The sequence below is a fragment of the Stegodyphus dumicola genome, chromosome X2, assembly GCF_044657685.1.
Source record: "Stegodyphus dumicola isolate Sdum_Otavi_A_Nest chromosome X2, ASM4465768v1".
Lineage (NCBI taxonomy): Eukaryota > Metazoa > Arthropoda > Arachnida > Araneae > Eresidae > Stegodyphus > Stegodyphus dumicola.
This window is the reverse complement of record NC_140781.1, coordinates 148,683,194-148,700,973: the sequence shown is the minus strand read 5'-3', so window position 1 is coordinate 148,700,973 and position 17,780 is coordinate 148,683,194. Positions and strand designations below refer to the sequence as shown.

At 32.5% G+C, this 17,780-nt stretch overlaps 1 protein-coding gene across 1 annotated transcript in view; it reads right to left on the bottom strand.

Moving 5' to 3' along the window:
* Positions 1–17,488, bottom strand: part of LOC118195111 (uncharacterized) — a 135,348-nt gene extending 117,860 nt beyond the window's left edge. The window contains exon 1 of the mRNA XM_035366356.2: positions 17,141–17,488. Coding sequence (XP_035222247.1) covers positions 17,141–17,183 — 43 coding nt within the window. The 5' untranslated portion in view covers positions 17,184–17,488. The remainder of the gene's footprint in view (positions 1–17,140) is intronic.
* Between the last annotated feature and the right edge of the window lie 292 nt (positions 17,489–17,780).

The window sequence follows — 17,780 nt, the reverse complement described above, 5'->3', positions numbered from 1 at the left end:
GAGAGGATAAAGCTTGCTTCATCCAAACCGTTAAGCTTCTTGTTTATACAATTTTCTTTTTTGTCCCATCACTCAGTAAGGAAAATTTCATCGTTCCAAGCATTCCCTAACGAAGAAGAGCGATAATTGCTCATAACTCTTGCACTCTTGCACCTTACTTGGTACATAAACTTGTGAATAACAATTCAAGCCCCAAACAATGATTAGTTAGTTTATATCTAAGGCAGCAGGGTTTTGCTGTGATTTTAACGTAAACATTTCAAATACTGGAAACATTAAGAGTACGACAGAACCTAAAGGTAAAAGAGTTTGCAACAGTTTATATTTAGAAGAAATAAATTTCAAAAGTTTGGGGGAAAAATATGGTATTTTAATAGAAATTTAAAAAATAATATTTAGAAACTCTTTGTAAAGTATGCTGTAATTTAAAAATTCTGAATCACTATTTGTGGGGCATTCTGTAGGGCATATTAATAGGAATCTTAACAATAACAGAAAGTTTAATCTTCCAGTTTGACATTTCAGTGTTTGAAACTAGCTGATAATATTTAGTGTCATTATTTTATCTAATTTCCATTAATGCTTTTATGAGAGCGACGGAATGCAGTTTTTTTTTCTAGTTTAGAATTTTTTCTTTAATTTCATAAATAAATTTTTAGTTAAAAATTTTTATCCAGATTTCCAAGACTAAGTTTTAAAATTGATGGTGTTCATGGACATTTTGCTACCCAAAGGGGATAATGAGGGGCTTGCCACAGAACTGAAGGGCCCTGGTTCGAATCCAAGGAGAGGTATGGATATTGGTAGATGTACAGTATCTGTGCGGCATGGGGACACTAAAAAATACGGAGAGTCGAATGTCCTCTCAAGTGGTTTGGTGGTAGGAGAAGAGAGGCGCGAGACCCACGGACTCGTTCCCTCGGAATGCTCTCTTTCAAAACTGTGGTGGAACCGGACAAAGTCGTACTGCCACCTATGTGGTGCTCAAGGTTTAAAACAACGGCATACGCTATCTTGCACTGTTTTCGAAGATAAATTTCGTGGGCTTGTTCTGTTTAGGTCAGAAAAATAAGATTATTGACAACAGCTGGCACACTTCTTATCCCAACTTCATAAAAAAATTTAAAATCTAAATTATTTAGAATATATTTAACGATAAATTATAACGAAATTCTATAAACCTTTTTTTTTTTTTTTTTTTTTTTTTTTTTTTTTTTTTTTTACTGGGATGAGGTTGTAATGAGGAAGACCAAACATGCTTTGATAAGGATTATATGATTCTCTTTTTAAAAAATAAACTTCCAGTTCATTAAACATTATTTATCTATTATCTATTATGAATATCATACTTTGTTAAGAACATATTCACTAAGAACCTGGTTTAAAATTTCTTTAAAATAACAAATCTCTCCAGAAAAAAATTTAAAAGCTATGAATGAGAACAGCCATCCCCATTCTCCTCTACATATCAATTTAATTCAAACTGCATAAGTGAAATTTCGCAACAAAATGCTTTATTTCACCAAAAGATTAACTTGTCCGAATCTTTTCTAAGAACTTTAATAATGTAAGAATAGTTCGTTAACGTTAGCGTTCTCCGCTTTCTCAATTACTTTACTAAATGGATTTTTCATCAGACTTCTACGAATGCGGAGTGAGCTATAGGATTACTAGCTTGAGTTAAATATAGAAACTGTGGAGGAGTGTTCTAAATTTAATTCATTAGAATCCTTTATTCTAATTATCATTTGAGAAATTCTTTGCACTTATATTTAAGGACTTAGAAGAATGAAAATCGAAAGGGGATGCAAATGAATGAGATAAAGATCGAGGGAGGGTGTAAAAAGGGAAGAGAAAAGAGGGGAAAAAAACTTCCTAACTTGAAATTAAATGCAGTCTATTCTAAAACTCTAGAAACCAGAAATTTATGCTGTTCATTTACTAAGTTCTCCAAAATTATGTTTCGTCTTCAATAATCAAAATTTAAATTAAAAACTGTTTAAAAGCGTTTTAGTTTTTTTTTGTGTTAGAAAAGGGAAAAACTCTCATCAATTTAATTGTTAAAATTGCTCAACTTGTAAGGCATTTTCTCCCTCCTTACCGCATGCTTTAGTGATGTAATTGAAAAGCACGTCCGGCTAGCATCAGAAGGCTCGGAGTTCGAATCCCGGCGACGGCATTGCACATTTTTTGGTTTCTTGGTTTCGAAAAATTCTAAATGACTCTGCAAATTAACTAAATCTTTATGCTATATTAATTATGTATGATCCGTCTGGGATCAACAAGAAGTGTCACATAAAGTATAAGAAGGATCGTTTATTTAGTTTACCAGTATTGTATTTTGTTTTCAAAAACCAAATATATTCAAATATCGGTTAAGTGCATCTTCGTTTTTCGTGTTGGAAAACAAAAATTTCTCACTTGATTATCAACTTAAAACTTTTCAACTAGTTTAGTTTTGATGCTAAATTAAAAATGTATTCATTGTTTTACACCAGCAAGAAGTTCCACAAAAATTACAAAAAGGATATAAAAATAATGTGCAAATTGTAATACTTGAAAAATCTCCTTTTCAATTTTAATAAATAGTAAACTTAAAAATTGCATTAGCCGTAACTGCACTTCAATGTAATATTCCCCCTCCCAATATTGACTCAAGAAATTTAGGGGATCCTTCAAAACAGATAAAATGTTGGGGAATAAAAGCGCTTATGTTATTCAAGGAATACTCAGCAAATATGAAAAAAGTGCAGAATGTTTATGTTGACGAATCTACAACATTTCTAAATCTGAATGAGTGTAAATTCAAATGAGGTCGATGCGGAAAATATTCAGAATTTTCCAAACTATAGATAGGGTAGACTAGAAGAGAAACACGCTAATATGACAATCAAAATCGTAAAAGCAACCTTGTATTTAGCGTAAGTATATTGAAACACTCAATCGATTTCGAGTCCTTAAGGACCACGTGTTTCTGAGACTCCTTCCCCTTTTTCTTCTTTCTAGGTATTTCTTTCTCCTGATGAGGATGGACCTTTAGCTGCCCTCGAAATCGATTGAGTGTTTCAATATACTTACGCTAAATACAAGGTTGTTTTTACGATTTTGATTATAGACAGGGTGTTAATTCGTCACTTTAAAACAGCCAGAAGATGTTTTAATAGCCCAGGCATCGCGTATAAATAGATTTATAGATGAAAGATTTATTCCTGAGTTCCTCATAACTAGATTACTCGCAATGTGACCCATTACTACAACAATTTGCCTACCAGCGGCCGACCGGTAAAATCGCTGAACACTGGTAGTTCGGTCGGAGGTTCGAATCCCGCGAACGGGCTGGCTGCATGGGTGTTTTCGTGGTTTTCCCCATGTGTAACGTGTATACGAGTTAGTTTCCCTTAGAAAGTTCTCCACGAAGGCATCCATCCCTCTAGGCAGATAGCCCTCGAGGCTTTGCCCTAATTAAATAACCTAACATAACCTACTATAACAATTTCCTATTGTATCACATTCGTACAACTATTGGGAAGATAAGTTTTATGAAATTACTGACAGAATATTTGATACTTTTTTAAACCCATTTAGATTCTCATAACTTCGTTTATTATTACTTTCTATGTATAATCAAGTAATATTATATTGTATAAACAATAATATTTTTGATGCCTTAGAGTGGCACTTACATTTAATTAGAATATCACCTTTATTCACAGTTACACAATAATTCCCTTTTGGAAATTTATAGTTCATTTTTTTATAATGTTTACATTCATTTATAATGAATTACTAATTCCTTTTTAGTAACATAATAATATACAGTAATAAAATAAGTCACTTTTATTAACATTTATAACAATGCGGTTGTAACAGCACTTAAAATGATATATTTAATAGTACCAGGGGACTGGTACATATATGTCCCGTACGTTCACTACCTTAAATGCGTCTCGAGAAATTTCAGTAAATTAAAGAGATTTCTGCAGAAATAGCTGTCTAAATGGTCCTAATATGTAAAAAAAATTGATTCCTATAGGAAAAGGTTTAGCAATTTTGCGTATTTCATTTTTATTTAATAATCTGCAAGTGTAGTTGCAACAATTAGATTTTTATGACTAACGTATTCCTCATTCCTGCTTAATCATCACTTAATTATTTATGAATTTTAAATTCATTCTTGAACATTTGAAAATAAGATTCATTCCCAAGTATTAAAAACAGTGGATGATAAACGAAAATAAGTGAAAAAATTAAGGAAGTTATGAAAGAAGGCCTTTTTTTCGATTATACATTCTAATAAAACAATAACCTGCTGAGTTTAAGACTCGCTCCTGAATATAAAAAATATGACCGATTTTGGAATTTAGCACTGTTTAAAACCTTTTTTCCAATTCCAGAGGTAACGAAAGAGTCGCTTTATTTTTGTAAAATATCTGTGAGAGCATATTTCCTGATTTGGGAAAGGAAGGAGAGTTTAAAGTTTATTGTCTGATGGAATATTTCGGTGACATGAAGTCGCAAGTGCAACCGGAACCACCACGTACTTTCTTCTTTTCTTGAGTTCAACTTTGATCTATGGTTCAGAAGAAGGTCAAGCACAGACACTGTCATCGGAGCAACTAAGTAAGGAAATACGGCATAGGTGGAAGCGTTTTTTCATTTTTCGGTTTGACCCAACATAAATAAAAGCAGTCGTAGTGCAATAAGAAAACGGACTTAGGAAAAATGATTAACGGGGAGGCTGTTTATTTACATGCATATTTCGTGTATGTTTATTGCTGAGAGGATTCTTCTTCTTTTTTTTTCTAAAAATGGGGGGGGGGACCCCATATCGCATAAAAACTTTGCAAAATATAGTGCTACAAAGTTACTTTTCTGTGATATGATATGTAACAAAGAAATTTCGAGGACTTTTAGAAGTAAAGTAAAGTAAATAAGCTGGGAGGGAGGGGGAAGAGAAGGAGGGCTGGTTGAAAAAGATTTATTCGCATCACTATTGTTTAAGAAATGGCTCAATCAGATGATCGCAATAAAAAGAACACGAATAACAGCACTTCAATCTTAATTTTTCACAAGCTTAACGTGGAATCTTCGCTAGAGAAAAATTCTCTGAATGAAAACACGACTGCTTCAACCAATCGCCAAAAATCACTCCCTTCCAGCCCCTATTTTTTTAAAGCTTTTTAGAAAAGTCGCACAAAATCAACGCCTGTTATATGTCGTTCAAGAATTATGATGTCTGCTATGAAACGTGTCGGTGCAGAATCAGCATTTTGCCATGACAGACACTCATGATTGAAATAAATGATTGTGAGTGACATATGTGAACACATTTGGAGAATAATGTGACTCAGAATAAACATTTAGTTTCATGTGCCTTGCTATCTAAGGTCTCCGAGAACGAATGATGACATTTCATGAGGTCTCTATGAAGTATGTATTATGTGACATGAAATGAAAGTGTTTTTATTTAATGCAATCGCTCAAAAAATAACAAAGAAAATTAAGAAGTTTCAGTATGTGCATGACTAAGCACGATAGATGTAATGAAGGTACAGAATTTCGGTCTATAACTTTATTATGAATGTCTGGTGTAACACTTGCAACTGATTATGTGATTCTGCCCTTGAAATTAGCTAAGATTATGAATTCTTTTACTGCAAACCTTATTTTTTCCAGAAGTAAGGAAATCGAGAAAGAAAAGGCCCACCATCGGCCGAGCGGTAAAGTCGCTGAACACTGGTAGTTCGGCCCGAATTTCGAAGCCCGCGAACGGGCTGGCAGCATGGGTATTTTCGCGTGGTTTTCCCCAAGTGTAACGTGTATACGAGCCAGTTTCTCTTAGAAAGTCCTGCACGAAGGCATTCCTCCCCTTAGGCAGATAGTCCTCGAGTGCTTTGCCATAGTCAAACAAACCAAACCTGAGAAAGAAATCTTGAAGGATAATAACACGAGTTCTCTTAGGCCCCTGCCAGGTTTATTTCTGCCCACCCCGAATATCAGTAATTCAACTTGTAGAGTGGTTCGGTTTATTTCAGCGCAGAAAAACTGATTGGTTTGGTTTGTCTGATTTTGGCAAAATACGTAAGAGCTATTCGTCTGAGGCGGAGGGAAAGATTTTCTAAGAGAAACTGGCCCATGTCAACGTTAGACACGAGGAAAAACCACGAAAACGCATATGAAAATAATCCGTTTGACTGGAATCACATCCATGTCGAACTACCAGTGTTCAGCGACTTTAGCGCTCGGCCACTGGTGAGCCTTGAAATAAAATTAAAAAAAAATCAACATTGTCTTCGCCAGGACCCCACCGGTAGCGGGAGTGTTGCAATTACGAACGAAGGTTCATAAGTACGAAGTACGAAGGTTCACAGTAAGATAAGAGAAAATTTTATACGAACTCGACCGTGTGTAATGTGGATACAAGCCAGTTTCTCTCAAAAGGTCTTAAGCAAAGGCATCCCTCCTTTTAAACAGATAGCATTCCAGTTATTTGCCATAATCAAATAAACTTTACAAACTCGTCTCGCACGATACGCAGAATAAGACGTTGCTTCATCATATTGGAAGATTTGTAACTCAGTGTCTTTTATTTCACAATTTGCTCCATTTGAGGGATTAAAAGATCCGTAGCATGTCCGAATGCACAATAGCCAGCATTTACCATCCAGTAGCCCTTAGTGTCTAAAATGAAAACACATGCCTACAATCTTTTTAAGAGATTGAATGAAAGCAATTTGATTCAGTTTCAAGTAAAGCATATTTTAGAGACATTTCATGAAATGGCACGATTTATTTTAGAAAACCCTGTACCTATATTTTTCATGGAATTATACTACTACATTACTTAATTTAAGAAAAGCACACGACAGCTAGAGACCTGAGCTCCATTTCAGTTTTGATAGATAGTTACAAGACTACAAGATTCGTATCTCTCTTCCCTACCAATTTCCTCTCGAACGTAAAATCGTTCCAACAGATTTTAAATGCCGAAATCCTGCAAGAACACTAATATCACAAAAAGCTATGCTTCAAAATTTGAACCCTAACCCAACGCTGCGCGAATCAGTAAGCTTTCTATACCATCCCAGACTTCATTTTTCTTCCAGCTTTTTTATTTAAGTGTCAGTTTTGCAGAATATAATATGAGATAACATATAAAACAAATATTAAGTTATATTCCTAAAAATTGCGTCCCTTCATGGTACAAAAAATTGAAGCAAGCTCAATGTAGCTATAAGAAATTATAACATTTGTTACATGCGTACATTTAGCAAGAATCACTTCATAGGGTTAACCTGTCATAAAGGAATTGGCACCTTTATGCGAGTCCGCCACCTTTCAAAAGATAGAAACTTTCAAAAGGGTGCCTCGGCATAAAGGTACCCGTGACCTTGTACGGATCAATTTGTAACTTCAGAAAGAGCAACCTTTGTAAAGTTACAGTCACCTATATGAAACCTGCCTTTTTACAAATTAGAAAATTATATTTATGAGTGCGTTAGCCCTCTTTATAAGGTATTTCTCTCGCCCTCCTAGCATGCCTTCGTGGTGTAGTGGTTCTGCACGCTGGACCGGTATTCCAGAGGTCCGTAGTTCGATTCCCGGCGAAGGCGTTTGCTCATTTTTCATCTTTCCTGCTTCCAAAATACCTAATGTCTGTACAACTTATGAAGGTTTTTCGAACAGTGGTCAACTTATATAAAGATAATGGTACTTCATAACGGGGCACCATAATAAAAGTGTCCTCTTAGGTTGTAGTCAGCAGGTAAATCTAGCATGTTAACTGGAAGATCACTGGTCGCTTAAAGGTGAGAGCACAGTTGTTTTTTTTACGTTAACGTTCCGAAAGCATAATAGTCTCTACAGCACGAATTCATTTTTAATGCGGCCAGACATCTTGGGCAACGAAGCTAAGATGCCTGGCAACGTTAATAATGAATTTGCGCAATATCGATTGTCTGTAATACTTATCGTATCCCAGCCTCTGCGTTATATTTAATCGCATATGTATCGATGAATCATTGTGTTATCTTCACCTGAATCATACCCCATAAGAACTACATCCTTTTCTTTATTTGAATGATATTCGCAAAATGGCAGAAATTTTTGAAGAATGTTTTTGATTGTTGGAGAAGAGGGTTACCTGGCAGACTCCCTGAAAATGGATACAATTTTCCTATAAAACAAAATTTAATCTTGTTTTACAAAGCAAACTGATATGCTTTTCTGCAATTGTTATCTATTGTTGGCTAATGATGTCAAGAATAATGCAGTTTATGAAACAATTAATATTGCAGTTCGCTATGAAATATATTTTGTTATTTCGATACATATATAGTTTTGTCTAAAATGCAGATAAAGTTTTTGTTTCTGATTTGCGTTTCTTTTCTTTCTCTTAGCTTTTGTTCGTTTGCAAGAAATCAATGATTCTCACACTGTAAGTTTCGAATTCCAGAGGAAAGGTTTTTCAAACTAAACTCAATTAAATATGGTTCAACTGTTTTTAGACTCTGCAATTTCTTTCCCAAGTTTGCTTCCAAGCCATATTATTTCAATTTATAAACGAAAGTCTGAACCATTCTTAAATTATCAAGTATAATAGATCCCTACAATTTCACAAATCTAAATTTCACAGTTTCCTTTGAAACTATCCCTTCTTGTCCTTCTGCATACTTATGAAGGACAAGTGATTATGGGGTTATTCCTTGATTTACAATGGGATTACTCCTTGATGAGTTCGTCTTAGTTTGGACACATTGTAAGTCGAAAGTATAAATGCTGTATTTAACCTTTCATACATCACAACCTGTCCTATTTAAACATTTTCATGAGAAAATTACTATTACTTTTCATTACTTCATGAGAAAAATCTGCATTAACCTATAGCTCTGCAAACAAATTCAACGAAGCGTCTATTTTAATATTACTTATTTATTTTATATTATTTTATCTCTTTTATACAAAGTCTGCTTTGTTCAATAAAGTGTTGAATATTGCATTTAATTTATTGGATGCTACACTTAAAGGAAAATCACAATGAGTACAGACATGCTTACCTTTAATGTACATAATTGAAAATGCACAAGGTCTAAACAGTATTTGAAGCAACTGAGCAAAAATCAACTGCTAGATCATGCAGGTGTTGAAATATAAAGTCATTACGTTGTCTCATTCCCCGTGAGGTTTAGGACTAACTGGTAAATGGCAGCAGGATATTGACATTTATTAAGGGCTTAGCTGATATAGTATTTTTCAGCAATATATGAAGCTTTTCTTGTATAAAGATCTCGCATCTAAATTTCAGCATTTTTAGCTTATGCGTTGCCCGTTTTTTTCCATATAGCGTAAGCCAAACCGGGATAAGGAAACGCTCAAATTTATGAATATGTACATAGCTGATTTTGTAATATATTTACTGAACGGATCGTATCACTGAAATTCAAAAAAATCTCAAGTCGAATCGTCTCAAAACTGTAGCTACTTACATACATTGACTTTTCACGTCAGAGTAAGCTAATAGTGAACATATTTCATTTGTTTGTCCCGCAGTGAAAACTGCCCCGCAAAGCTTTCCTCAACAAACACGTAACCGAGTGATCAGACGTACAACATTGCAATCCAGTGTTCCGCTTGAGGACATGTCGTGGAAAATCCTAGTCTTCTATAAAAATTCTCGGATTTTTATTAACTATAATTGACATGTTTTGTTAGTGGGCTCTATGTGTTCCTGATGATGCAATTACTGGGATCAGAAGTATAACCAATAATATTTTAGTGAACTCAGAAGGTAAAAAAAAAGATCGACTAGTTAAAGGATTTCTGGATTTTTATTCCTGTTGTGTGTCGCACTTGAAAAATTAATATTGAAATTAAATCACCTGAAAAATTTTAAATGGATATCTTTCAAAAATATTCTAGAATATAAAAAACATACAGGAAAGCTTAATTTCCGAGCAAAGTTATTTTGGCGAAGAACAATTATCTAACAATAAATTATCCAATGAAATATTGTAGCTAGAAAAATATGAAATACTCTCAGAAAATAAATAATTTTCCATGAATAAAACTAAAATTGAGCGAAATTGAATAAGACTTTTTTCAAAATCAAACCAACCTTGTTTCTTTCAAATCTATAACGTTAATTGGATTCAGGTATTCGAAGAAAAGCAGTAACACAGCATATATTTCTATAATAAATGTAATAGAACTTCTCATGAGGACCATCTCTAAGAGAGCAAAAATAATTTGGAACCCTCAAACATGTATGGGCGGTTTCATTAGAAAATGTAAGCAGTTGACCAACTGAAACCCAACTAAAAATATTAATTGTTTGAATTAATACTACTATACTCGGAGTTTTTTTCCCCACCTTTCTTCACTTTTCCTCCTCCCCAAAGTCGCCGAAATCGTCTTGTTTAGCACTGGCTTCTGAATTATCTGGTCACTAATCTAAGTGGATTGTTTAATTTTCTGTTCTTCCAGAGCTGTAGACTATGATCTAATCGTTTATAAGGAATGGTAACACTAATGGTTCCAGGTATAATAAATTTGTTCTTTTCTTGGAGAAACAGGGTACCTTTCTAATTGATCCTCTAAATCGATCATAAATTCATTGCAAAGTACATCCTTGCCTCTTAGAGCGCCTCGACATTTATTTCTGATAAGGGGAAAACCTATTTGCTCTATCTATAAAAATATAATAGTTTTTTTTAAAGATAAATTAACAGGAGTAAAAAAATAGCTACCGTATCTTAGACCTTGCGGTTTGGACATCCGTTTCTAGATTGAAAGTAGAGATGTTAAAATTCTGACCGCAAAGCCATTCGCAACAGCAATGCGGTTCCTGTATTAATATATATGAATTGAAAACACCCACTGAAGTTTAATAGTCCTAAAATGACCTTCCAGACAATTTCATTGAACAAAATCTAAGCAGTAGCAGATTTAAGTACAGTTCGGGTAGTAATATAGTTGGATGACTTCCGGTAAAACGTCAAAATTATTCTACCAGGAACTAAACAACGTAGAATACTTAAAATGCCAGATGACATGTGTTTCCATTTTTCTTCGCTTCGTACTTTAACTAAACAGCATAGTAAAAGAAAAGAAAAAGGATGACGACGTAACGAGGATATTATTTAATGCATTCTTCTGCAGAGAATAAAAATGAGAGTGATTTTGAAATTTGGGCATTTATTTCGAGTTGCTTTTATTTTCTGTAGCTAACCTTTATCATAGATGCATTTTACTTTTGGAATACCAAAAAATTTCTGACAGAATATTTTTATCGAATACAAATATTTTTATCTTTTTATTTATCAGTTTTCTTAAAATTGCTGATTAAGAAAATAGGATTTTCAAAGCTTACGTGATGAATATGATAGAAATTTTTCCAGATTATTAAAAAATTAAATAGGTAAAATTTTAAGTTCTCAGTTTTAAGTAAAAAAAAAAAAATCTCAGATTTTTAACTAATGTTCCAAATTAAATGCGAAGTATTAAATATTTCTAATAATTATACCTTTTAATTAATTATGAAAATATTTTCTTTATTGCCAGCCCAAAGTTTTTCTTGCAATTAAATGATACTCTAAAACCCATAATAGAAGTGAAGGCAATGCTTCTTTTGTGGTTTCTGAGGCTTATTAACTTGGTATTAAGAATTTTCATATAAAATAGTTTTAATGCTAAAAAATACATTGATTTATCAGTTTAGATGCTATTTTGTAGCAAAGTTTATTTTCCGAGTTGAAAGGAATTTTCTTCTCCTTCACCTTCGCGGTGTCATTGAGATCACGTCTGCCTAACATTCGGGAGGTTCGGAGCTCGAAATCCGGCGAAGGTATGGCTGAATTTTCATATTTCTGGTTCGAAATAAACCTAATAACTCTACAAAGTAACCTTCACTTTGAGATACAAGAAGGCTAAAAATATTTCATTAATAACTGATAACAGTTAACGATACCTTTAAAAATGTCAGTATTTTCAGTCTGTTGATTTGAATTCAGTTCTGCAGCATTGCCTCCGGGAAAAAGACTTCTTTTTTTTTTTTAAAAAAAAAGTTTTGAGTTTGAACTTTATTAGTTTGAAATTTATTAGTAGAAAGTATTTCTATAACTTTTACATATAACTACTGAATGGCAGTTTTTTTAAAAAAAAGTTTTTTTTCCTATATCGGAGCCGATCCTGCGCATTTATCCTAAGAAACTAATAGCATAATCAAATTCTTTCCTTTTAATTATGCGCCTTTATTAATTTTAAGCCTTGCTATGCAATGCCAATGTCTATTGTACGTCAGTGTCTATCCTACATCTTGTCGATCTTGTTTACCAGTATCTATTCTATCTGTTATACACAATGGCAGTTCCGTTAGCTGTGCCGATCCTTCACAGTGTTGGTGGTATGCCGGTATCGAGCTTACGCAAGTCAGTCGTATGCTTCTGGAGATTCTATGAAGCTAATAAAATGTGTATTAATCCTCTTACTGTTTAATACATACAAAATTTCGTTTTTAGCGTGTCGATCATATACCGGTGGTTAGTGTGTCGGTCGTATTTTAGTGGCAATTTTTCGATGTGTCTTTGCTCATCGTTATGCAGTGTCGATTTTACATACTACTGATCCTGTGTACAGCCGATCCCATGAGTATAAGCCAAAAAAAAGTTAGTGAAATTTAATTTTTCGTTTGAACGTGTACCCTATATATGGCGTAAATGAAACTCTTTTTGCCAGGAAATAATTCAGTTAGAGGAAGAAGTTTGCAATTATTAATTAAAATCATTAACAGTCAAAAACTGATAATAATGAAAATATATTAATTCATATTTATTAATAATTAAGGTAAATAAATACAAATTAATATATTAGCATTATAACTTAACCTACCAGCAGGCGCGCGTCATATATTTTACGACATCCGTTATTTTACCGTTTTTGGCACGAAAAACGACAGAAATGAGTGAATATTGATAATAAATTTGTTAAGAATTAAAATATTAACCTTATTATTGCAAAATACAAATGATATCATATTCAAATATAAGTAAATTATTTTTAAGTTCTTATGTTAGTGAGATGGAAACGCAATGATGTATTTCATTATAGAAAGATTTAAATTTATTCTTTAATAATTATATTTTAAAATCAAAAGAATTTTAATATTCATCAAATGCAAGTATAGACAAATAAAAAAGGAAAACGCACTCATCTTTTGGTATGAAAAAAGTAAGTTTAGCATTACTTACTTCTGCAAGGAAGTTTACCTCTTACTAATTACAAAAACGCACTTTAATACTTTTATTTATTTCTAAAAATTAGAAATGAAAGAAAATAAGGTATGGAAATCGCTATTGTTCTCCCATCCAAAGGTTTCCTTGTCTTCCTTTTCCTCATCAGATAATTCTTGAAGAATGCGAGCAAAATCAGCTGGTTGCACATATGTTTCTCCCCATGAAAACCGATAGAAAAATTACAGAGTAAAATGTATAAAAATTAAAGTAATACACGGCAATTAATAACACAAAATTACAAAATATTTGAGGAAAAAAAATATTTTCCGAATTTTCACCCACGACAACGCGCGTGTTGTAACTTTTACGAAAAAGCTGCTGCCACGTAGCACAAAAGCCCACCAAAAATAAAGAAAAATCAAATGACTTCCTGTTGGCACATTCCATGATGTGGAGAAGGGTAGAAAGGAGGAATAGAAATGATTTTCAGACGTCTCAGCGAAAAATAATATGCGAAAAATGTGCATTAAAAACAGAATTTGTTGTAAATTTTGCGCATACTCGCGTGCTAGAAGGTTAAGTCAACAAGAATATAATTAGCGCTTTTAAAGTATGGTAATCCATTTTATATGTGAAAATAATGCATTTATGTTTTAAAGATCTAATTCAAAAACAATATTTGAATTTTTCTCAGAACTTCTCAGAATTAATATCTAAGTAAATTTATAGTCTTTACGAGCTTCAAATGGGTTTTTATTTGAATATATTCTCGTATGCTCTCGGGTATTATAATGTATTAAGTCACGGTCCTTATTAAGATGAGCTGAGATCCTTTCAGCGGTCCCTAAAGCACGCTTTTCCTATTTTTATGAAAGAAAAACATAATTATGAGTATTTGTAGAATGATTAAGTAGGAAAAGCCTTTAAAATACGAGACACTAAGCAATATGTAAATAGGCCTTAAGAGGCAACAGTTAGGCCGTTAATTAAAGCAGATAGAAGTATACGCTCCTGAACTCAGTGAAATGAGTAAAGACTCGAAACAGCTTTTTCCTTTAGTTTACAGAAGAGGTATTTAAGATTATAGCAATGTTATGCACATTTGGATAAGAACTAGCGTTTACAGGGCAGGTAATGCAGTTCTTGATTTCAGATAAAGAAAATCAAGAAATAAAGTTAGGTCTTTGGCAGTAATATTGAGTATTTAAAAATTACAGATTGTTGATTAAACTAAATTAACGTTAAAAAGAAGATTTAAAATTTTAGATGAAACTAGAAAGAACGACAGGAAACTACCAACATTTAAAAAATGAACCTTTCGCTTTTTTGAAACGCCGCTACAAGCAGTACTTAAATAATTGCTAAAGGCAAGGAAAATTACGTCAATCATTTTTGATGAAGTTCGCTTACATATGATATAATACTTCTCTCTGAAACAAACCGATAAAGCATTACTGATTTAGTCTTTTATACTGGTCTTATGAATTTTTAATTAATAAAGAATTAACTGGACGTACAAAAAATATATCCCGATTTACATACATCGCATTAACTTTTTTTACTTGTTTAGTTATTTACGACATTTTTACAAGAATCATGTTTGATTTCAAAGCAGGAAAAGAGGTATAATATCAATTATTTATCAAGGAACTAAGAATAGAAAAGTTAAATCTATCAGCACATTTTTAAAATAACTTTTCTCTGGTACAAGTAATTTTAAGGTAAATCCAAGTAGATTCGATAAGTCGAATAAGTTAAAAACGTAAGCACGTTTAATTTTTAGTTTAAAACAAAGCTTTAGACTCCTAAATATCATGAATTTTGAGATGACGAATTTTACACTGTAGAAAAGTAATAATTTTGTTTTGGTGCACATCTGTGTCTACTAGAACATGAGGACAAAATTGGGGTTGCATAAGTTTAAATGTACTATGAACATGTACGTTTATACTTAATCTTTCAAATTAAAAAAAATCTGAAATGATATGCTACATTTACTTATGTTAGCTAACAACTGGGACTTGCATTGTTGCAGTTCTTGCATCAAGCAGAGTTTGAATAGTTTATGATTGTAATAAAGCACGTAAATGAATTCTTGTTCTGCCTGGTAAAAACTTTACAGCAGCAAGATTAAGATATCGCATTGGTTCATCCACAACATACCCCAAGTTCCCACTCGTTATATCGACGTGTGTCCTCTGATTTTGTTTCCTTTTCACCAAAGTCGTTTTACCTGAGTTGCCTTCATTCCGTTAATGGAATTAAATTATTAAAGTACGTTCAATGAAAACATTGTCCTAGAAAAACTGAAAGAAAATTAGAAATTAAACTTCGGCGTAATATAACGGTATAGCATCGCATATTCTGAGAAGGAACTATGATCGGTGTTTTAAAATTTTACTCCTCTATGGCTGTAAAACTTTTTACTGACAGAATTCTGTTGGATTCTTTAATATAGTTCCAGGATGAGTACTAATCTGAAGTAAGGATAAAACTTTTTAATTCATCTTGCAGTATAGATTATTATTTGTGCTGCTGCACAGTTTTATAGAACCTGGCATGAGAATGGGAACGTTTTTCCATATCGCCTGTCAATTTCTAAAATAAGATAAGCATATTATCTTCTTCCTTCTTTTTATTATTATTTTGTAACGATAACTGGTGACATAATTTTACCTGCATTACGTATCACTTTAGTTATTCTTTGCTACTTTATTTTCAGTGTCATTAAAATGCAAGTATATATTGTTAGAAAAACTAACTGAAATCTAAAACTGAAAAGTTTTTGTTCTGACGAATGTTTCATGCATAATAAATTACAATGACAGAAACACATTCTATATAATATATTTTTATATAATTTTACACAGTTGTATTTTGATATGTATATTCTGTCTATTATCCTAAAATATCTATCACTATTTCTGAGATGGAAAAATATCTATGTTCTAAAGTAACAATGTTAATTCATTTTCGTCTTTAAGAAAAGGAAAACGGTAGCAACTTTTGTACATATTTCCTTTAATTAAAATATTTTTTTGGCATATGATCTTTAGTTACAAAAGTCCTTTTTTTCATTTAAAACTTAAATTTGCATTTTTTAGGAGAAATTATATGCGTTCAAAGAACTAAGCATGAAATATATTTATATTATTAAGGTCTATAGATTAATTTAAATCAGAGTAAAGGGAAAGAAAGGTAAAACCACAACGTATAGGGATATATTAGAAGCTAAAATTAAAAGTAAAAATGAGTTTTTTTTTCTTCAAAACGATAATAAGCAAGAGAAAATTAATTCATTACAATCACAGGCTTTTGAGGATGTTGTTCTGCTTCAAAATAAAATGTTACATAACTGCTGTAATTTGTAAATGATGTAAATCTGTATATTAATTACAAAGTAAAAATTATATTTTAGCTGTTTCTAATAAAGTAACTCATTGAAATGTATCTATTTCACAAAATATTCAATTACATACCTAATTCGAAATACTTACATATCCTTACTTAATTATTTTAACCTTAATTATTAGAAATTAGTATTAAAGATACAGAAATAGTTAAAAAATATGTAATTCCTTTCTTTTAAAAGGATTTCTCTCATAAAGGGAAATCTTAAATATAACCTTTATGTTTTATTATTAAAAGCAACACTTTGTTATAATTTTCGAAACAGTTATGCGTATAAATGTACTTGCCATATACCGAAGAAGAAAGTTCGAATAAAAGCAAGATATTCCTGAAGAAGTATGAAAATTTTGTACAAATTTCTATGACATGTTTTAATATTTCAGCGGAAATAAATACCTTATATTTTTTAACGATTAGAAAACTGGGTGCCCTAATCCTTATGAAACTATAAAAACTTCTAAACACCTGAATTTAACCAAAGGAAATAAAACTCTACTTACTTATAACTACTAGAAAGAAGTAAAGGAAATATTTCATTCCCATTGTCCAAAGTTCGTATAAACGTTTTCTATAATTCTAGTTTCTAACGTCCAAAGTTAATATATAGTTTGAATTCTCTTCACATAAGTCCTAGAGCAAAAATGTTGAGCATATGTTGAAAAATACACGAAACGTGTATAGAGTTTTTCTCCCAAGCCACAATTTACAAGAAATGGAAATACTAATATACCGCAAACTATTCAATAAACGAGATGAAAGAACCGAAAATTTTCCTCTCTATAACCAGAGAATAGCGAGAAAATTCCTCCGGGCACCAACTCTTCAAGCAGAACTGAAAGATCTGTTCTTTTAAAAGTGTTGCATCTTTTTTTGTTTTCCATTTATCCCGGCTGTTAGTTTCTGTTACTACCGCCAGGCGGTGTTCAGCGTCTTGATTGCTATAGCAACGATGACATTGGCTATTTACCGTCTCCGTTTTCCTTCTTTTTCAACTTCGCGAATAGTCCGCGCGCGCGAATGGGGTTTTATCATCTCACCATCTTACATCACCTAAGTCAAGATGACCGTTGGAAGAGATATCCTCTTAGTAAAACGGGGGCTCTGTTTTATATTTATGCTTGATAAATGCATTAGTAAAAT